The sequence below is a fragment of the Thamnophis elegans genome, chromosome 2 (genome assembly GCF_009769535.1).
Source record: "Thamnophis elegans isolate rThaEle1 chromosome 2, rThaEle1.pri, whole genome shotgun sequence".
In the NCBI taxonomy this organism is placed as follows: Eukaryota; Metazoa; Chordata; class Lepidosauria; order Squamata; family Colubridae; genus Thamnophis; species Thamnophis elegans.
Window position 1 is genome coordinate 99,365,443 of NC_045542.1, and position 21,594 is coordinate 99,387,036.

A 21,594-nucleotide genomic window follows, 5' to 3' on the forward strand; every position below is an offset into this window, starting at 1 on the left:
TGAACTAAAAAAAAATAGACCATTGGGAGAACACTAATGAATATGGAACCAGTTTTCACCACAGCATATAGCATTTAAAGAATTGCCATCAGTTTTGTTTCCTGACAACCTGACTGAATAAGAGAAGCTTATTTGTTGTGTGTTGCATGAATACAACAGCTGGATGATGATGCACTTTAATCAGTTTCAACATTTTCTCATTACCCCAGAGTCTGGACCTTTAACATTAAGGTCCTTCCCATGTGTGAACTCAGTGCCAAGCCAAGTTCCGTTCCCCTGCCCCTGTGTCCTTGCAGTTCTGTACCCTGAGGGATTGCGAATTTGAAAGTGAACCAACTATAAACTTAGCCTTTTATTCCACAGGAAATGTTATGAAACATTGGTGAAGAATGAATGAGGGCAAGGTCCTAATTGGCTGTCATTTTTAAGCCCTCCCATTGGCTGGCTGGAGAGAAGCCTGATAGGGGACGGAACTAGTGGGGGTCACTTGCCTGGAACTCTGAAATTGTTCTGGGCGATTGAGGGGAAAGGTTAGCAGGATATTCTCCAGGAAGACTCAGGAAATCCAAATATGGCTTTGAAGGAGAAATTCATACGTATATTTTTAATGTTATTCCCTTTCATGATAAGCAATATAATACTGTATGAAGAAAAGGAGAATGAAATAGCAAGCAAAAAATAAAAATAAAATAAAGGCATAAAGTAAGAAAAAGGAAATTCCTGTATTGCTTTTTTTCCCCTTGAAATTTATGTATCATTCGTTTTAAGCATCATTCTTGGTCTTCCTCCCTTCCCACAACCCATTACCTTCCTTCCTTCCTTCCTTCCTTCCTTCCTTCCTTCCTTCCTTCCTTCCTTTTCTTTCTTTAATTTGTTTTGCAGTTCTGCCTTTTCATAATTTTTCCTTGCATGTATACAATTCTACTCTTTGACATATTATCAAACTCATCTCTAAAATACTCAGCTTCTCTTCACTTCAGTTTAATTCCAAATCTTGTTCTCACTTTTTATTTTAAATATATATTCTCTGTCAGAAGCTCTTTGTACAACCTTCTTTACATACTTCCAAAATGCTATTGTTTTTATCAAAGACACATTGAATCTTTCTTGACTGGCTGGGAAGAGCCATACATATCCTACTCCCTGTGGGTCCCCTGAAAGGGCCACTGATATAAGACTCAAAAAGCATAGCAGAGACCCAGTTTTGTGTAGTGGTGAAGGCTAGAACCCAATAAACCATGAGTTGTAGTCTTGTCTTAGGTATGAAGCCACTTGGGAGACTTTAAGCCCGTCACTCTACCCCAGCTCTAGGAAGAAGGCAATGGCAAACTATTTCTGAAATCTTGCCAAGAAAACTGCAGACACTTGTCCAGACTGTTTCCAGGAATCAACAATGGCCTGAAGAAACACACACACACGAACACACCAGATTGATAGTCCCCACAGTAAAACTGAAAGCAGCTTGTTGGCTCCTGAATGGGGAAAACACTCCTTTAACTTTATGGGCAAGGGAATGTCATGAGAATTCAGCAGATAAAAGAAACTTCCAAGTAATGTTCATATTGTAGTCGAGTGGAAGAGGAGAAAACAATCCTTATATTGTTTCTTCTATTTATTTGGACTTTGGGTGTCAAAGGGCAGCTTATGAGTCATCTACAAAACCCCTCCCTTGTCCATCTAGTCTTTAAATGCCATTAAGTGAAATTCAACTTTCCTAACTCCAAATTCCACTCAAAATTTATGAGGCTTCTAGCCTAGGAGACTTGAGAAACTAATTTACCACATGTTTACCGCAACATTTGTGCATTTCTTTCAGTTCTACTCCTTGATCTATTATCTCCATTTTCTAATATTCTCTGTCTTCAATTTAGTCTTGAATAACTTTTTTATTTTCACTCTGTAAACAGTATTGTTGCAAGAGATCAAGCCAGGACAAAATAAAATCACTTGGCAATCCCACTCGTAGCGTCTGATTGTTATCTACTGGATTTTTATCTAAGTGCCTATGGAAGATTAGGAACCCAGATGCCAGCTTCCCCAAAAGTCTGCCAAAATGTCAGAGGATGAAAAAACTCTCAAGTTCATTTCTAGAACCATAAAACTTACCAACATTGAACAGGAATGTTATCTATAGCAAGTAGAAAACCGAAAGCCTGCATATGGGAGTGGGAGTGATTGGACTCAGGAGCCTAAATGATCCCTTCCAACTTTATGCTGCTAGGGAGGTGACAGAGGGAATATTTGGGTGTTCAACTAGCATCAGCCTCCACCAAGTTCCAAGAGGAATTAAACCACAGAGGTCCAGCTTCCCTTCTTTATGTTGCTCTGAGGATTCAATTGCTTCTTTGCAAGCCTTGCTGTCCCTCTCCCTCCAACACTTTTTTTTAGCTATTAAGAAGACTTTTTGATGCATTGCTCTGTGGATTGTTACACTGATGAATCAAAAGACATTCTCCATGCCTATAGTTTATGTATTTAAATTCAGCTCTATAGAGTTTGGGCAAACTCTGTGTCCTTAACACAGGTTCTACATGACTGAGTTTGATATTTTTTCCCACAAGTCTTGGTGCTCTGCTATTGCAGGTTCCTTCCAGATCCTGCAGTTTTCCTTGTGAGCACAGTCGGGCAATCTCTGGCTTCTCCTTATCCAAAGAAATTTTGCAAGTCTGGGCTCACTGGCTGCCCCCAATCTCCATCTCAAGAGTTGTCCCTGCTCCTCAGAGATATGTTAGTTCACCATTTACTCCACCTGGAAGCCTCCTGGTTCTGATTTAAATTGGGGTAGTACAGGGAAAGGAATAAATGGGCCTTTCCACTCTACCACTGGCCTCATTCCCTAAAACCTCAGATGCTGCCTTGGCCCCATTGCCAGCCTTGAAATGTTGATCCTCTCCATGAATTGGGCAGCCTATCAAACTGGAACAGTAACATTATGTGACAGAATGCACGGGTAACAATTTTGAGGAAAGGAGAGAAAAGATGCTCCTCAGGAAATAATCAGTCAAGAGGGACAGGAGGCCACAGTTGCTTAACAGTCAGAGAAAGAAAACTAAGAAAGCACTTGCCCTAATGGAGCAAACAGTTAAAATGGAAGTTGGGAAATTTGTTCTTTCAAACTTGCAAGATTCTATTAATGTAACCCTACAATAATGTAGATTCAGCTCATCTAGTCATGTTTCCCGTCTGATTTTGCCTGGGAGAACTGACAAATTGTCATTCAACCAATGCCTCCCCTCCCTTTGCAGAAAACTCTAAGATAAAGCCAGAAGGCTGCAAAAATGCCCCTTTGTTTAGTATAAAAACCATAATGCAATGGTGGTGATGGGGACCTTATGCTTAGTCAGCAAAGGCTGGAGAAGGCTGGAAGAACTCCTGCTGGGACAGATGAGCATTTAATTTTGGTAAGTTCTGAGATCCGTGTTTGAAATTCAGAAGGCCTCGTCACCCGATCCTGGTGTTTCTGTCAGCTTCACCATCCTCCAGGGCAGGGTGCTCCTTAGCAATGCCAGAAGCCACTTTCTTTCCTGTCCTGAGTGTGGCAGTTGCGCCATCTGCTGGAAACGTTTTCCTTTAGCGAAGAATTAGTTATGGAAAATATCACCTCTACTTTCCAATGTAAGATATCATGATTCATAAAAAAACAACCTTAAGCCTGAAATTTCCTAATTAAGGAACTTGATCAATGTAATTCTCATCAATCAGTTAAAGAGCTTTCCAAAAGGGAAAAAAAAGTTTTTCCACTCTGCAAACCTCCCAAAAACTTCAATTTTCACAAAATCAGGACTGGTCCCCCCCCCCCCCCCCACAAGGCATGCATAGCCTTGGGGGGGGGGACGAGCAAAAAACGGCCTGTTTTTCATCAAAAAAATTGCATGCATAGCCTTATAGAGCTTATAGAGTGCTGCTGAGGGCAGAAGGGGGGGGTCAAAATGGCCTATTCTTTGCTCATTTCTGCCCTCCCTACCCCCCAGGAGCTCTCTGAAAGCCTTCATAAGGCCATGCATGGCCATTTTGGTGAAGGCGGCGGGGCTTCGAAAGGCAAAAAATTCTGTATTCGATGTATAAGACGCACCCAGATTTTCAGCCTTTTTGAGGAAAAAATGTTCGTCTTATACTCTGAAAAATACGGTAACAAATGCGGCACAAAAGCTCATAAAATGGGGCAAAAACTCACATAACAAATTTTTCACTTAGCAACATAAATTTTGGGCTAAATTGTGGTCGTAAGACGAGGACTACCTGTTTAACTCTTCTTTCCATGTAAATCCAAGAACAGGTTAGTGGGATTTAATGGAGATAGCACTGGTGGCCAAGAGACACACAATCTAATCTACCTCATTACATTGTCTTGAAGGGATGAGGGGAGAAATATTTGAGGAAAGCCACCTTGGTAATTACAACAAACCTCTACAATTTTACAATATTGTGAAGATACTTATTTGAGAGTTACCTAGTCACCTTTATTGTCTGAAGAAATATTAACTTAGGACAAGTTTGAATAAGTAATTTTATTTTTGTTCAGAATTGCAATTGCTCGTGTATGCTATCATTAAAAAACATTTTTTTTTCATAATTGCCAAAAAGAAGTGATTCACCTGGAATGGCAAATTTTCAAGATGCAAAGGTATGGGCCATAGTAGCTTATTATACTTTTCTATACCAAATCACTCATCGCTAAGATATTCAGAAGAAGAAGATACCCCCTTAAAAGAAAACAAGTATGAAATGACTCCCTCATGCTTTTTCTTCTCACCTGGATGGTACCATTCCATAGGAGTGTTTAATTTTTCAGCTACTACAGGCTATTACTTACATATGCATACAAGACTGGATACACGGTTCAACATTTGATAATCTTCCATAACAGTTTATTCTTCCATTGAAATAAAGTGCTCACTGGGCAAAAACTTTAATATTTAAAAGGAATTAAGTCTCCCTCTGAAAACTAGCTTAAAGTCTGGATTACAGGGCAGCTCAGCCTGCTGATTTAGGAGAGATTCTAGGCATTGCTTCTCATAGGGCCCATTGCCACTTCTATTGAGGATGTTCCATTAGGAATGTCCGCACTTGGCCACAACACTTTCAAACTAGAGGTCTCGGCATTTCGGAGCTCTCCTCATTGTAACCACTGCCAGGGCAGCTTAGTCCTGAGAAGCAACTTTCTTAATCTTTCAGAACATTTTACAGATGCTGCAGCTTTTCCTTTGGCCAAGGAACTCTCTTGGAGGCCGTCCCCTCCTGGCTACTGACCCTGAACTCATAGCTTCATGAGACGAACAATGTGATCTCTGCGCCTCCGTTCCCCTGCCCAGGTCTTGCTTTTAACATGGAACTTGACCATCTCTGCCTTGAAATCCTGGTGATCCATGGGACAGTAACTCTGTGGCTCACATAGCTCCTATCAGAAAAGGAGATCAATGATGACATATTTTCCCATAATTTAAATCCCACAATCACAACAACTATTAGTCACAAAAATAACAACATGCAACTTCTAAAAAAGAGAATCAGTATATTATGGCTCTTCGATTTATAGGGGAAAACAAGTAAAATCTCATAATTTGTTTCCATTAAATGTTTAAAAAAAAGATAAGAATGGGATAAGGGGAAAAGCTTCTATCTTACTAGGCATATTGCTTTTCCTTTTATTTAGTCATCTGTGGAATTTATAAGCTGTTCCACTGTATTGTGGCTCTGGATGCCTTACAGAGTGCAAAAATAAAATTCCAGTGTCATTCCTAGATGCCATTCCTTCCCAAATCTGGATCTAGATGTTCCAAACCAAACACAAGTATAGTGTGAAATCTTCCTTCTTTTGATTTCTCAAAGCGTCTCACTATGGGTACATAGTTCCACTCACTTTCATTTTCTTTTTCTATATCCTGCATCAACTACTATGTGTGGATAAACTTGAAAGCATGCGATTTGCCAGGATATACTCTATAGGCTTCATGGCTTTGGGAATGGGAAACTGGGTCTCTACTTTCTAGTCTAGCATTTTTACCTGTCAATAGTGCATATGAAAAGGATATTCAGTTGTTTTATAACTGCATTCTTTTTTTCTGATACGTTATAAGATGCAATATTTTTCTGTTCTTTAAGGTTTTTTACGCGTAGGATTGCCACATACTTTTCCAAGTAATATCTTCTTAACTGAGGCTAGGTTTGAACATAATCCCAAAAGGGACAGCATCAAGTAAATCTTTGCCCAACAATCTGCCTATAGCACCACTCTGGGAAATGCAGAGTTGTGGATTACACCAAGGCATGTATGGTCCATAGGGCTGCCTCTGAAGACAACTTGTAGACTTCTGTTTATACAAAATATCGCATCTTTTGTCAAACAGAATATTTTTCTCATTTAAAAAGAACTTGACTCATTTCAAAGTGCTGATTTAAATCTCTATAGCACTCTGTAGCTTGAATCAAAATAGATAGGACTAGGTAGAAATCTAAATGTTAAAGTAAGTGATAGAAACCTTTCTATGATGTATCTTTTCCAGAAGCGAAGTGAATAGACATTAGGACCTTAGCTGAAATGGAATATCCAGAAATTTGCCTGGTGCTAATTTAAAAGTGTTAAAAGCGTTATATTAAACTGGCTGAATTTTTATACAAATAATATCTAATTCAGCCCTTGAAGAGCATTTGGAGACTTCAGCTTGTCCAGAATGCAGCCGCGCGAGCGATCGTGGGTGCACCTCCTCCGCGAGCTGCACTGGCTGCCTATTGGTCTCCGGATACGCTTCAAGGCGCTAGTCGTCACTTATAAAGCCCTTCATGGTATTGGACCTGGGTACTTGAGAGACCGCCTGCTGCCAATTACCTCCAATAGACCGATTAGATCCCACAGATTAGGCCTCCTCCGAATTCCATCCGCCGGCCAATGCCGGCTGGCGACTACTCGGAGGAGAGCCTTCTCTGTGGCTGCTCCGACCCTCTGGAACGAGCTCTCCGTGGAGATTCGAACCCTCACCACCCTCCAGGCCTTCCGCAAAGCCCTTAAAACCTGGCTGTTCCGACAGGCCTGGGGCTAAAGAGCTTTTGCCCTCCCCCTCGAATGGTATGGTTGTTGTGTGCTTTTAAATTGTGTATTGTTTTGTTTGTCTTTTTATCCCTTATCTGTATCCCCTTCCCTGACTTGGATTGTGAGCCGCCCTGAGTCCCCTCTGGGGAAAAGGGCGGCATATAAGTGCAATAAATTTAATTCAATTCAATTCAACTGCTTCTGTACTAGATTTTCATTTTTGTTACCATATTGTTGAAGGGTTCTTTATTAATGTTTCTTAGTTTAAAATCCATCTAGGTAAAAAGATATGTAATACTGAAAGAAGATAGGATCTTGGCTATTGTTGGAATCATCAGCATCTGACAAATGAAGTGCATTTCTATAATATATAACAATAGTCTTTGTCTCATTGTTACCTTGTTTTCTAAAAAGAACTCCTTGTAGCCACCTTGGAGGACATAAAGTTCAGGGTAGTGCAGGGCAGGATATTCATTCATGGCTCGGTCTTCCTCTCTCAGGTAACGACACCTTCACAGCAAGGCAACTGGTTATCCTGCCTGTCCAGGGACTTCCAAAAACGCCTGTTCCCCTTTTCCAAAAAGTCCCCTCCACCTCCACAGCCCTCTGTGATCCACACTCACATTTTGGGACCCCTTTCAGAAGAAAATTCACAATGGAATACAAGGAAGAGGTGCTTCTGAGGTGATGATGGAAGCAGAGGCTTCCTCAGGAAATGTTCAAATAAGTCAACTTGTCTGTGAATATTCAAGGCCCCCTGCAAAAAGAAAAAAAATAGTGGGCTCTGCTATAAGTAGGCCACAGACCGTGCTAGGTAGGGATGGCTGGGGGTTTTCTACTTCAACATAACTGAAGGCTACCAGACCCCATTCCTCAAGCATGCTGCACATATGAGTTCCTTTGCAGAACACAATTCACCCAGAACATGAATCCCTCACCTTGATGTGGCCCCCATGATATTCATAGGGATAGCGGCAATCAATAATGTAGAACTTCTCTACAAGGCTTTGAAATTGATTGTGGAGCAGTGCTACCATCTGTAAAAGGAGAAGAATGGCACCCACACTGATGTAATCGTCATCTCTTAAGTTTTACTTAGCTCACAGAATTATTATGAAGGCAAAGAATAAATGCTATCCCAAGCATTTTGGCTGGAGAGTTGAATAAACATGGAGACTATGGTGTAGCTGAAGTCTTAGATACTCTACAGAAGAATGTTGAGGACAGAGAAGCTTGCTTGATTAGATACTACAGCAAGACTCCCTTAGCTATCTTCTGAAACTTTTACAGAACCTAGTGACCCTAAATGAAAAGGAGGTACAGCTAGAATTCAGCTAACCCGTGAAAGCATATTTGCAAAGTCAAAAGGAAAGAGAAAGTCAAGACATACGAATACTTTAAAGCAGGCATGATTGCTCACAGTATCTGCAGTGATATATCTCAGATCTGAATGCCTTCCTGTGACTGTTGGCAACGCATAGACCTAGAAAAACACAATCACATTTCATGTTTAAAATTTCTACAATTCAAAAGATCCTCTAGCTTTTTCAAGCCTCAGCTAGATGAATCTTAACATCAGCAAAATAATCCTGAATGCAATTGCTGGGAAATAAGATGCACTGGATTCAGGAGAAAATGCCCCGAAGTAAATTTGCAAATATTTCACCTACATGTATATTAAGAAGCAATAATAAATGTACATTATGGTTCCCTATTCAAAACTTTCTACATGTTTTGAAGACAGTATAATTGTTTTGGCCATAATCTTCATATAATCTTCGTTTTTTCTGAGCTGTTTCAGGCACTGTTGAAAATTGCACTGTTGAAAATCATTGCCTGAAAAGTTTTGATCTGAAAATCCATCTACTATCCCTTCCCAGCCTCCCACTTTGTTCTTGCGTATTTTCTTTGTTCTTACATATGTAATATTAATAAACATTTGGTATCTTCCCTTGTGGGAGTTTGCTGAATAGTGGGGTTTTCCTGGTTGGCCTAATTTTTCAAAGCCAAATAAAGATTGTTTATTGTGACTAGTATCATGGTGGTGATTATTCCAAGTTGCTCAAGGATGCACTGTAATAACACCACCACAATATATTACAGTATCCATATTATTCAAGTAATCAGGATCACAAAATAGCAATAGTAGGATGTGACAAAGATTTTAAAAAGCAACATGGGGTGCATTTATTACAAATAAGTTTGAAGAAACAAGTTTACTATGTAAATGGGTTTTTTTGTCCATAACTTAAGTTTCTGCTTATTATTGTACCAGTTCGCACAACTTCTATATCTGGATGACTATTTTTGTATTGGTATCAGAGATATTGCTTTGCTCAAATTTAATATACGTAAGTGATGCTCTATTTTACTGAGCAGGCAAGCTCATCTAGGCAGAGTTAGAATTTGTTTGCAATCACTTTTCACTATTTTGCTTGTTACTGTTGTTTTAAACTGAATGCAGGATAATGTAGTAGCTGATATCACAGATTCTATTTTCTATCGTTATTCTAATGCTTTTTTGCAAAAATGAGCTCTAGATACTTTAAGAACATTAATTTAAGATTCATGGATCTGGGAAAAAATAATGTGCACTTTTAGTTGGGTACTAAAAAGATTCAAAATATAAATCTATTAATAGCATACTGGCAGGTATTTTATGCTGGGCATCACACTGACTACAAAAGAGTAGTATTAACCTTAAGAATTTTTTGAGAATCAAAAGAGGGGGTTACATAAACTCTTCCCTAAGAAATGGAACCACAGATGGCAGAATCTACAATAAAACATGCCCAAAAGTTACAAGAATATTTCAGGTTGATTTAGTATCCATTTCAGAGCTCTCTGGTAATCTGTGAGAATGGCCAACCACAGATGAGTCTCACATCACACCATTACAGAAGGGACCTTTCATTTGAGCTTGGTGCATTAGAATCATGCCTATCTGAATTTCCAAAAGTGAAGTAGGCATCTTTATGCTACTATGAGCTGCTACTCATGCAATTCTTTTTTTTAATCGTTTTTTTTAGTGTATACATTTTTATATAATAAAATAAAAGTAATAACAAGCGAAAACATGGAATAATTGAATAACGATAGATTGCAACCTAATATAAATGTGTATTATTATTATTATTAGAAAAACATAAGTTGATTGAATGTAATTTGATTAACTTTATCAATTTTACTTATATTAGAATGTATGACACCCAGGTACCACACTGTTCACGCATTGATTCAATATATTTGTAAAAAAAAAACCTCATACAATTGTTAACTGGAAGTCTTAAATCACCCAACCGTAGGACATGACAAACAGCTCTTCTGATCTGTTACCTACCAGATCACAGTAGGTCTTGCCTGCCAACAAATACTCAAATTTCCCAAACTGATGAACTTTTTTGTCAGTGCTTAGACTGAACAATACAGAAAACTGTTTCAGAATTATTCAGTTATTAGGAGGGGAGGTTTGGGATAGCATGACATAGACAAAGTCAGCATTCTTCTCCCTATCCCCCCCCCCCAAAAAAAAAAAAATCAGAGAAGCAAGAAGGCACCTACACTAGAGAAATCACCAATTAACTGCCTGAAGCCATGGTCTTGATCAAGGGCTCTGATGATTTCGATGTCAGACAGGGAGGCTGTTTTCTTCAAAAGCATAACCTATAAACAAGCAGGCAATCCATCAGTACCTATGCAGGCAGATGACTTTGAGGATCAGTCTTCTATGCATGAGAAAGCTTTAAATAATAAAAGTATTACCATCATCTGAATCTAATTAGCTGAAGTAAATATAGGGATAACAGGCCTATGGATTATAGTTGAATCCAATGCATCATGTTTTAAATGCCAGTTGTTTGAATAGAACAGTAAAAGAGTGTAACACAACGCTGTAATAAACAAGATATTCTATTTATTACAGAATGCTGGAATAAACAATTTCTGGCCAGCAAGGTTCCTCTAAACACCGTAGTTATTTGTTACCTTCTATTCGAACAAGAGAAAAATACTTGTGCTTCCTTCACTATTCTTCTTGACATAGTTGATCATTCTAGCCTTGATACCAAAACCCAGGAACTTAGGGGAAAGATCCTGGATATGAGGACCAACTGTTGTTTCTTACCCCTTCTGGCCCTTCTTGGATTGGGCTGCACTTCCATGTCACCTTAGCTGGAGTTTCATCATCATAGCTTTTCACTGTCCTCTTTGATGCAGGTCTGCTTAGTTTTGCTGGCAGAGATGGAGATCGGAAGAGGCAGCTCTTTTTCATGGAGACCTGCTAAATGTGTCAAACAAACACAGAGATCAAGATAAAAGGAAGGAAGGACCCTACATTTCACTTCATCAGTCTCATTAAGAGGGATGGACTGATTGATAGATTTTTCTATCAACTATACTGCCATATAACTATTGCTAGCTCTCTCAGATGAGTCTGACAGCCTCAGTTTTGCAACAGCCTTGCACATCAGCCCACAAACTGTTTTAATGGCCCAGCCATAAACATGTTAAACATTTGAGCCTTTAAATGCTGCTGTTTCCAGACTGGATCATTTGGAAGACAAGATGTTACTTGCTACTGGTTACAAGGCAAGAGCCCGAGTTAACTAAATTGCTGTATACCTCACTGATATTGATATCCTGAGCACGGAGTGGTCCAGACAACAAGGCAGCCATGCTAGAAAGGGACATCTATGGAGGAATCACAAGAGAAAACAGAGCATTAAAAAATAGAATTGTTAGGTGAAAAGAGAACATTAGGCACTTACAGCTTTAACAGTTGTACAAAAGAAGGAATCCAACTGGGGAAGCTCACCTTACAAAATATTCTCTGTCCTCTTTTTCATCTGGCTAATGTATGCTGAACCCGACAATTATTTCGTTATACAGAAGCAGAAGAGTGGCAAATGCAGAACCACTTCTATGCAACTCTTCCTTTAATTCTGCCAGCATTTGAGTGGCAATTTCCTACTCTACAGGACTATTGTTCCCCTCTCCCTTCCCGGGTTCCCAATCTGGATCATTTTCACTTCCCACAGAGGTCAAAGTTATGAGGAAATGCACAAGGAAAGAAAGAATGGCTGTGTGGGTGAAACAAAAAGAAAAATTTTGGGATGAAAGAATGACTATATTTTAGTAAAGGTAGTCCTCGAATTATAACAGTTCATTAAGTGACCATTTGAAGTTACAGTGGCAATGAAAAAAGTGATTTATGATCGTTTTTCACACTTACAACCCCTGCAGAATTCCCGTGGGTACATGATCAAAATTCAGGTGCTTGGCAACTAACTCATATTTATGATGGTTGCAAAGTCCTCAGGGCCACGTGATTACTTTTTGTGACCTTCTGACAAGCCAAGTCAATGGGGAAGGTATTTTTGAGGTGATTCAGTTCTAGAACTCATGACGAATGAGTAGCAGGCAGTATAAGAAATTCTATTGGGCTTTGGAGCAAACTCTACTTAGGGGTGTACAGAATACAAATAGAAGTGGTTTAAAGAATCTCTGCCAACAGCGTTCAACATTTTAAGATATGTTGCAGGCCATGACTGAAATTACTAGAGTAGAAAATCTAAAAGAACTGTTATAAAAACTGTCATCAAAAATGCAATGACCAATCTTGAGCACTAGATATTTATGCAGGCAGTCCTCGACGTATGACTACAATTGAGCCCAAAATTTACTTTGCTAAGTGAGACCTTTATTAAGTGAATTTTGCCCCAATTTATGACCTTTCTTGCCACAGTTAAGTGAATCACTGCAGTTAAGTTAATAACATGGTTGTTATGTGAATTTGGCTTCGCCATTGACTTTGCTCATCAAAAGGTCACAACTTCGGGACACTACAGTGATCATAAATATGATGTGAAGTTTCCAAAAGATGACCTGATTAATTTACGAGCTTTGAGACAAAGTTCAAAAGAAATCCATTCATTTATTAGGATCAACATTTTGGCATGTTCTTCTGTGGAGCCGAAACTGATTTCCACTTTATTGTGTTTGAATCTCACCCCTGTATCCCCTTCCGTCTGTGTCATAAATCACATCCACCAACAAGGTGCTGCGGCAACCTATGAACATGCGCATTTCACAGTTAGAACAATTAATCAGTGGAACAGCTTGCCTCCAGAAGTTGTGAATGCCCCAACACTGGAAGTCTTTAAGAAGATGTTGGATAGCCATTTGTCTGAAACGCGTATAGGATTTCCTGCCTAGGCAGGGGGTTGGACTAGAAGATCTCCAAGGTCCCTTCCAACTCTGCTATTGTATTGTAATGTATTGTATTGTATTGTATTTCACATTCCAGCTGCAGGAATATGAGACCTGACTCTGGCCAAAGGAATTGTCCTCCCTTTTCCTATGTCAACTTGATAGTAGTCATGGAAACGCTTTACAAGTTGACATATGAGTCGGTTGCCAAGCCTCTGGATTTTGACCATAGGTCCATGGGGATGTTGCAACGGTGTGAAAAATGGTCATAAGTGCCTTCAGTGCTATTGGAACTTCAAATGGTCGCTAAAGGAACTGTTATAATTGTATATATAACAGTTATATATACAGGACTACCTGTAGTATCTTGGAATACTGTATTTGAACTTACCCTTTGAACGAGATGCCGAGCCATTTTTTTCTAATGTTTGAAAATGTTTCAGTGTAACGGAATACAAGCTCCTACTTCCAATTTCCCCAAAGATCACTCAGATAGCTTTTATGAAAGGCTCTCCATCCATCCAGTGTTGCAGCAGAGGAGACCCAACACCGCTATTACTTGCCATTACTGCTATTCATGCTGGGCAAGCTATACTTGCTTTCTCTGATTCTTTTTTTTTTTAAATGAATACAACTGCCCACAAAGTGACTTTTAACTCATCCTTCTCACCTTCGTTTCTTCCTTTTTACTGGAACAGAGCTCATCAGAAAAGCTATCCAAGGCTTCTGGGACTCTTGAAACATCTATTGGGCTGCCAAGAGATTTCATCTCACAGTCCATGAAATCCTCTGCTTTCTGGAAAGAAAACCAATTACAGGTGAAATTCACCGGTTTTCAAACATGCAAATATTTACTGTATACAGGTCAGGGTGGGTTCCGGTTGCCGCTACTGCTGGTTTGTTCAGGGACGCGCCGCGTGCATGCACAGTACAACAAAAATTGCTCTGCACATGTGCAGAAGGCAAAAACAAAATGGCGGTGCTGTGGCACCGCTGAGAGAATCAGTTCAGGGGCATGGCAAGCCTAGGTAGCTGCCGGTTCCACCAAGTTACTACCACTACTACCAAGTTACTACCGCTTCAAGTTACTACCGCTTCAAAGGGCCGAACTGGTAGGAACCCATCTCTGGTACAGGTGGTCCTTGATTTATGACCATCCATTTAATGACCATTTGAAGTTATGATGGCACTGAAAAAAATGATTGACAGACAGTCTTTGCACTTACAACCTGCAGTTGTGTGATTGTGATCTGGGTGCTTGGAACTGGCTCGTATTTAAAATGGTTACAGCATCCCAAGGACACATGATTGCCATTTGTGACCTTCTCAGCCAACTCCCAACAAGCAATCTGATTAATGACTGTGCAATTTGCTTAACAACTATGGCAAAAAGGTCATAAAACTGGGTGTGGTCCCATGCTGACTCATTTAGCAACTGTGCCACTTAAATGATGGAAGTTCTGGTCCTGATTATAGTTGTAAGTCAAGAAGCATCTGTATCTAATGGAGATGTGTTTCCACTTAATGAGATCCAAAATACTAGTCACATTATACTCAAATCTTCCAAAATATTGTAACTGCTCTTTTTTCCTGTGACTTCCTCATTGCTTTTCTCTGGATCTTCTGAATCCTTTTTAAACTATGGTGCCAAAACCGAATGTAATAGTTAAAGTGGGTGTTGACAAACATAAAGTAAATCTATCTCATCATTTAAAAAAAAACCTTTTCTTTTAATGCAAACTAAAGTTGCCTTCCCCCCCCCCTGTCACTTTGCATCACTGACCCTCACCTTCCTCCAGGTAAATATAAACAATTTCAGTAACTTAACACCTTTTGCACTATTTCAGGGGAAAAAACTTCCTTTCATATCTCAACCCATATTAATGCTCAAATTGTAAAAACTCATCATTTAGTCCTAGTCAACAAAAATCAATTAAGAGCTACCAGAATATACAGGTAGTCCTCAGAGACTGTTCAAAGTTATGACTGACCTCCCCCCCCCCACCTCAAGGCACTTTCAACCTGATTTCTAAGTTAAAATGACCATATTCCCTCATCATTTGATCACATTTTAGGTACTTGGAAATTGCTCAACCTTATGGCTCAACCATTTTCTTTGGTTGTAAAATGTGGTTACAATAGACACTGAGTTCAGTTAAAATCCCTCATTCCCACATGACCCTTAGAAATACCTGAAAATTGCTTATGGAAAGCATTATGGATGATGCTTTCCATAAGCAATTTTCAGGTATTTCTAAGGGTCATGTGGGAATGAGGGATTTTAACTGAACTCAGAAAACCTGGAGTGGACATTGCCATGAAGCAAAAAGATCTACCTGAATCTTGGCACAAGGTTATGGGTACTTAAAGAAAAGCCCATCTGCTACAATAGATACTCACATTTATCTTGTTCATCGAAGGACAACGAATTTTCCCGCTAATTTGCTGGAGGTAACTTGGTGTACTGCACAATACCTCAGGCTAAAATATCAAGGGGAATGAATGGCACTGTCAAGTTCTAATTGGTACGTACTATATGTATATTGATTTATATACTGATATGAGACTTATAGCATCAACAATTGGTGCTCCTGGTTCTCAGATTCACCTCAAAGCCTTTAATAAGGTAACTAAACTCCATCATAGCAGAAAGGAAATACCTGGAACAACTGCACACACTGCTTCCTTGAGTCTCTGCTGAGAGAAAAAGAGAGCTAGTCAGAGATCCTTAGTATGAACTAAATAAAAATTCAGCATATTCCCCAATCTAATCCTGTGCATCGATTAACAATGGATACCTTAGTCACATATTGGGATATGTTATGTTTGGTTTAACCATTCAATAGTTTATTGAATAAATCAACAATTGGCTTGGTTTGTACCATACGCTAAGTAAAAGTAACTTTGTGCTGTGCGCCAGTTACAGCCTTTCCTGGACCAGGATTGCCTGCACCCAGCCCCTACTTATCTCACGGCCGGACTATTGTAATGCGCTCTGCATGGGAGTACCCTTGAAGAGCCTTTGGAAGCTACAGCTGGTGCTGAGTGCAGCAACATGGGTAATTTGGGGGGGGGGATGGTCCCTATAATACCACTGCTCTGTGAGCTGCACTGGTTACCAGTCTGCTTCCAGGTGCAATTCAAGGTGTTGATCATCTTTAAAACTCTTTGTGGCATTGGTCCAGGATACGTGAGGGACATCTCACCCCCCACTGCGATTGGCCCATACTACTTGTTCTGGGAGAGGACGCATGCTGCGGATCCCGTCAGCCCATTATTGTACCTGGCGGGGTCCAGAAGGAGGGTCTTCTCTGCTGTTGCTCCTGCCCTCTGGAACCCCCCCCCCCCGGTTGGCTTCAACTCTTCTATCTTTTCCTAAGGGCCTAGAGACATGGCTTTGCTAGTTGGAATTCTTAGTGGAATTTTGAAGGTAAAATTAGAAATTTTGAGTATACAATTTTGGCCAGGCTTACAGGGTTAACTGTGGAAATGCAGAGTTTCCCATCCAGAGACTTCCTGCTCCCATTTGCCACTCATATTTCTTTACAGTATACAAACAAAAAATACCAAGTAAAAATCTTGCCATTTCGGTACTGGGGGTTGTAAACAAAGTTAAAAGAAAAATAGAAATAGATGTAAAGACTTTTCGGTAGGCGAAACATACCTACTTGGCCTATTTAATTTTTTTTTAAATGTCCCACAGGATAAACAGTTTTGCTCTCCCCATCTATCAATCATATTGCATGAGTTCTTACAGCTGTTTACAGCTGTCTAAAAAAAGTGACTTTCCCAACTTGAAAAAAGGATTCACGTTATTCAGCCCAGGCCCACAGGTAGTTCTTTAGCCATACCACTGAGAAAGGAGCAAATGGGCTCTTGCCCATGCGTCATCACTAAGCATGATGCACAAACTTATTTAATGCATCCATCAGTGCTGAATTAGCCACGGCTGAATTAATAGAAGTGCTACAAAGGAATTTTCAGTGTTGAGAGCAGATCAATTAAACCCAAATGAAAATAAAGTTAATAAGGTAAACTATAAAATCAGTAGGTAGAACTTACAGCTGATCCTGGAATTCTGTTAAGTTATTTTTATCTGCAAGTCACAAAAGTGAGAAAAGAGAAGCCTGAAAACCTAGGAATAGTTATTCTATTAAGTAGTACATACCGTACACTTAGGCTTAAGTAATCTAAATCAGAGTGAACTGATTAAGTCATCTTTCATATCTGAAAATTAGTTATCTTGGTTCAGCTAAAGAAGTCCAATCAATATGGAATATAGGTGTGCAAAATATATTCAGTTGTTTAAGATACTGCTAGAGTTTCCCAAACCATAAATATAAGCCTATCACATAGGAAACCACATAGCTCTATAAAACTGCAGGCAAGTAGCTTTACCACTTTTCGTAAGCCTGGAATACAGTGTGAAATTTATATAAATATTTGGCTTGGGTTTATTGCTAGGTTTGTTATGATCTATAAACATATCAATATAATACCTTGGGAGACAAATATATTAAGTAAAATAAATAATACAAATACTTGGATTTAAGTTTACTAAAATCAATTTAATACAGAATTTCTCATAGCCTAATAATTGCCTAAACTGATTAGAATATTACAGTTTATATAATACAGGAGTGTCAAACTAGTGGCTCACAGGCCAGATGTGTCACGCGCAGGCCACACCAACCCCAGCTCTGCAAAGGGGAAAAACGTCACGATATGTCATGTGATGGCAATGTGATGCCATGAGTTTGACACATGTGATATAATAGATGAAATTATTTGTCAACAAAACTTGCTTTTATAAGTACAGGTGGTCCTCAAGTTACCACAATTGAGCCCAAAATTTATGTTGCTAAGCGAGACATTTGTTAAGTGAATTTGCCCCATTGTACAACATTTCTTATCACAGTTGTTAAGTGAATCACTGCAATTATTAGCAATGCAGTTGTTAAGTGAATCTGGCTTCCCCATTGACTTTGTTTGTCAGAAGGTCGCAAAAGGGGATCACATGACTCTGGAATACTGCAACTGTCATAAATATGAATCACATCTTTATCTCATTACTATGGGAATGCTTGCAAGAGTTGTAAGTGTGAAAAATACTACTTTTTTTAGTCCCATTGTGACTTTGAACAGTCACTAAACGAACTGTTATAAGTTGAGGACAGCATGCATAGTGATCAACTGCTTACTAATAGCAGAACCAAAACTCTAGAGTAGGCAGCAATTATTACCAATCTCCAGTGCTTCTGGGGGCTGGCTGAAGGTGAAAGCAATTTCCTCTTCTCCGCTGCTGAGATTGGACAGGTCTAAACAACGTCTTGGTGTATCCCTACAAATTGTGAACAGGCAGGTAGATACACATATCCGTACACGTTAGCAGTGCACCATTGAAATTCATAGAAATTAGTATTACACCATTGAAATAGAAACATCTATTCTATTCAGATGAACACCCCTAAACAGTCTCATACATCAACTGAAATCAACTATTATATTTGAAAATATAATCCCATTTTAATATATCCCTGGACGATAACATCTAGCCTAAGATGCTACTTAAGATTGGATCAAAGCCAACTTAGTCAAGTGTCATTGAAGTCAATGTAAAGAAGTCAGAAAATGGCTAAGTTTGTCTGTGCACAGTACAATATGGGAGCTTATGGCTCCCATATCAGATGTAAAGAGACAGAACCCCAAAATTGAATTTTTTAAAATCTCCCTCTTCCCCTATAATTCAAAGCTGCAATTTATTACTCTTACTATTTACTGCTGGTCAAGCAGAGGATCCATGAAAAGTCACCCTCTCTGACCATCTAAATGCTCTTGGGTTTGCTTAACAACCAAGATTATATATAGAATGAGTTACTGGTAGTTCATAAACCTCCTCCTTATCCAACTACCAAACTCAGTCTACACATTTTCAAAGTTAGCATGTTATCTAAACTACAAAGTAAATATAGTGACCCAATAGGCACAGTCTTTATACCTACTTATGTCTGGTGAAGACCTAGAGACCACTTATTCATGTTTCAGCTATGTTTAATTTTTCCTAAAAATTTCCTATATTGCTTAACCATAGATTTAGGAACTTTTATAAATGGACTGCCATAGTTCTTGGGCACACAGTATTCCCTAGTGTTTAAAACTACGATTGTTTAAAAAGAATTAAAATTTCAGATTAGCTTCCCAGCTAATTCTGTGCAATGCCTTTGGAAAAAGAGAAAATACTTCACCCCACGTTATTGTATCAAAAAAGTGGGGGGGGGGAATTACCCTGCTAAAGTGCTAAGGTTTTGGAAATCCCAAGTGAGATTCAACACAGGAGTGAGAGGTGGTTCTGGAGTAAACAGCAGAGATATCTTGACATCCTGGATCATATTCAGTGCCATCCTGTAGTTAAACTGAAACCTAAAAGGAACAAATAATAATTTCTAAAAGAGGATAATTTTCAGGCAACATTACTGATCACCACTTAAAAGAGCAGTATCCTTTTTTTTTACAAGCCTGTCTCTTTATTATAATAATCACAATTTAAGAGCTGGCAATCAGGTACTTAAAAACTGAAATATGCAGCAGCAAGCTGAGAGATTAGACTAGGACAGGGGTCAGCAACCTTAAACACTCAAAGAGCCATTTGGACCCATTTCTACAGAAAAAAAAATACCGGGAGCCACAAAACCCTTCTGGTGCTTGACTATTTCCTGAGTGGCCACAAAACTAGCATATGTAGTTGAATTAAACGTTGTTTTCTTCGGAAACTTTTCTTGGATTTATCCATGGTTGGCCTACCAGGGGTCAAAAAGCTCAAGAAATTGCACACCAGCGGGTGTCGCACACTGGCGGTTGTGATACATATTTTGAGTGTCAGGGAGCAGCAGAGGGATGAAAGAGCCACATGTGGCTCCAGAGCCACAGATTGCTGCCCCTGGACTAGGAAGACAGCAAACAAGGAAGCTAGTAACAATCAGGCTAAATATATATATATCCAGTTTTATTTTTTTAATCTCGCCTACACTATTTTTTTATAATTGATGGCAGCAAACATACCGAATGCCGCATCCGCCTATCTCCCACCCCCCACCCCCGCCGCCCAACATCAACTCTGCAAGATAATAAGTTGGGCTGAGAAAGAATGATTGGCTGCCTTTCTTAAAGGGAAAGGAGAGCTTTGAATTTTTCCAGACGGAATTTTGGATAACCAGTTTCGATGGCTGGCTCACAGGCTATAGAATACGCCGCCTTCCAAAACAAACTAAGGTTTGTTCCCTCGTTCACAGGTGGGGGGGGGAGAGGAAAAAAGATCAGCTGCGGACAACGCGAGGAATCCCTCTCTGATGGTTTGGATTGGGACTTCCTTCCATCAGCCCAGCCCAACCCAGCAGAGCCATGGCAAAGAACGGCAAAGGACCTCGGGAGGTTCAGCACCCCTTCTGGCCCCCTCCCTTCTTGTGAAACCCCTTCCTCCCTCTCAGCCTCCTCTCCCCCCCCCCCCAAAAAAAAATAAGGCGAGCTGAAAATTCCACAGCACTTCAGAAATTAAAATTTATCGCCGCTGCGCCGGCCAATCCCGATCACCTCTTTCTCTCGACCGACCAACCCTCGAACGCTCGAGCGAGAAGAGCCTCCGTCTCGGCGTCAACAGCTTTTTCATTGGCAAACCGACGGCCTTGCGTCGACGGTGGCGCGCGCGGCTGATTGGACGGCGGGGTCTGATAGGCGGGGTTTTCATGCACGTGTGTTATTGTCCGCGCTGTGTTCTGGAGATAACGCCCATGTTTCTGACTCTTCGCCCAGCCAATCACCGGGCCGAAGGTCAGCCTCCTTGTTTTTCTTCCTACTCTGCGATAGGCCGGAGGTCTGCAAAAAGCCACGCCCTCCCTGCTTACTGGAGGGAGATTTAAACCTGAGTTTAATGCTGGCCATGAGGGTTTTCGGAAGGAGCTACTCCGGTCCGCGGGCCAATCATGCAATTTCCTAATTCTTTGTCTGACTTCTCGACTGCCGTAACTGGCCGGTAGTTGCCTTTAGATTTCGGGTGTTGGGTGGAGCTTCGTTTTAAACTTGGCTACCTTCTTGGTCGTTGTCTTACCTCTTTGAGTCGGTAAAGTGAGCGGAGTGGAGGTTGCTGAGACGGGGTGCAATATCTGGCTTCCTAATTGGCAGTGGTGTATTAACCATTAAGCAGACTAAGCACGTGCTAAGGGCACCAGGCCCAAAGAGGGCACCAAAAAGCTGAGAAAGAAAAAAAAAACCAATGAAGATTTGTACAGTATGTACAGAGGGGCGGGGGTGTGTGTGTCAAGATTTGTCAGTGCTTAGGGCACCAGTGAGCCTTAATCTGCCACTGC

At 40.1% G+C, this 21,594-nt stretch overlaps 1 protein-coding gene across 5 annotated transcripts; it reads right to left on the reverse strand.

Moving 5' to 3' along the window:
• Positions 1 to 5,149: 5,149 nt before the first annotated feature.
• On the reverse strand, positions 5,150 to 20,902 carry CDC25C (cell division cycle 25C). Of its 5 annotated transcripts, none has more exons than XM_032212312.1 (15): positions 20,822 to 20,902; positions 19,520 to 19,654; positions 18,478 to 18,575; positions 17,297 to 17,330; positions 15,895 to 15,928; positions 15,635 to 15,715; positions 13,905 to 14,030; positions 11,648 to 11,716; positions 11,151 to 11,306; positions 10,589 to 10,690; positions 8,448 to 8,510; positions 7,966 to 8,064; positions 7,651 to 7,784; positions 7,426 to 7,537; positions 5,150 to 5,398 (listed from the first exon to the last, which is right to left on the reverse strand). In XM_032212312.1, the coding sequence occupies exons 2-15, from the start codon at positions 19,633 to 19,635 to the stop codon at positions 5,258 to 5,260; spliced, it is 1,365 nt and encodes a 454-aa protein (XP_032068203.1). In that variant the 5' UTR covers positions 19,636 to 19,654; positions 20,822 to 20,902; the 3' UTR covers positions 5,150 to 5,257. The 5 variants fall into 5 exon arrangements, with proteins under 5 accessions (XP_032068203.1, XP_032068204.1, XP_032068202.1 ...); XM_032212313.1 differs by having other exon boundaries at positions 11,151 to 11,303; positions 15,895 to 15,931; XM_032212311.1 differs by having other exon boundaries at positions 15,895 to 15,931.
• Positions 20,903 to 21,594: the final 692 nt, after the last annotated feature.

What these genes read in the sequence shown, in the direction of transcription:
- CDC25C (XM_032212311.1), bottom strand. Translation starts at nt 19,635, where the DNA reads ATGGCACTGAATATGATCCAGGATGTCAAGATATCTCTGCTGTTTACT. An exon ending in GTAAAAAGGAAGAAACGAAG is followed by an intron (nt 11,717 to 13,904) that starts GTGAGAAGGATG and finishes ATTCCTCCATAG; the next exon opens with ATGTCCCTTTCTAGCATGGC. An exon ending in ATCATGGGGGCCACATCAAG is followed by an intron (nt 7,785 to 7,965) that starts GTGAGGGATTCA and finishes TTCTTTTTGCAG; the next exon opens with GGGGCCTTGAATATTCACAG.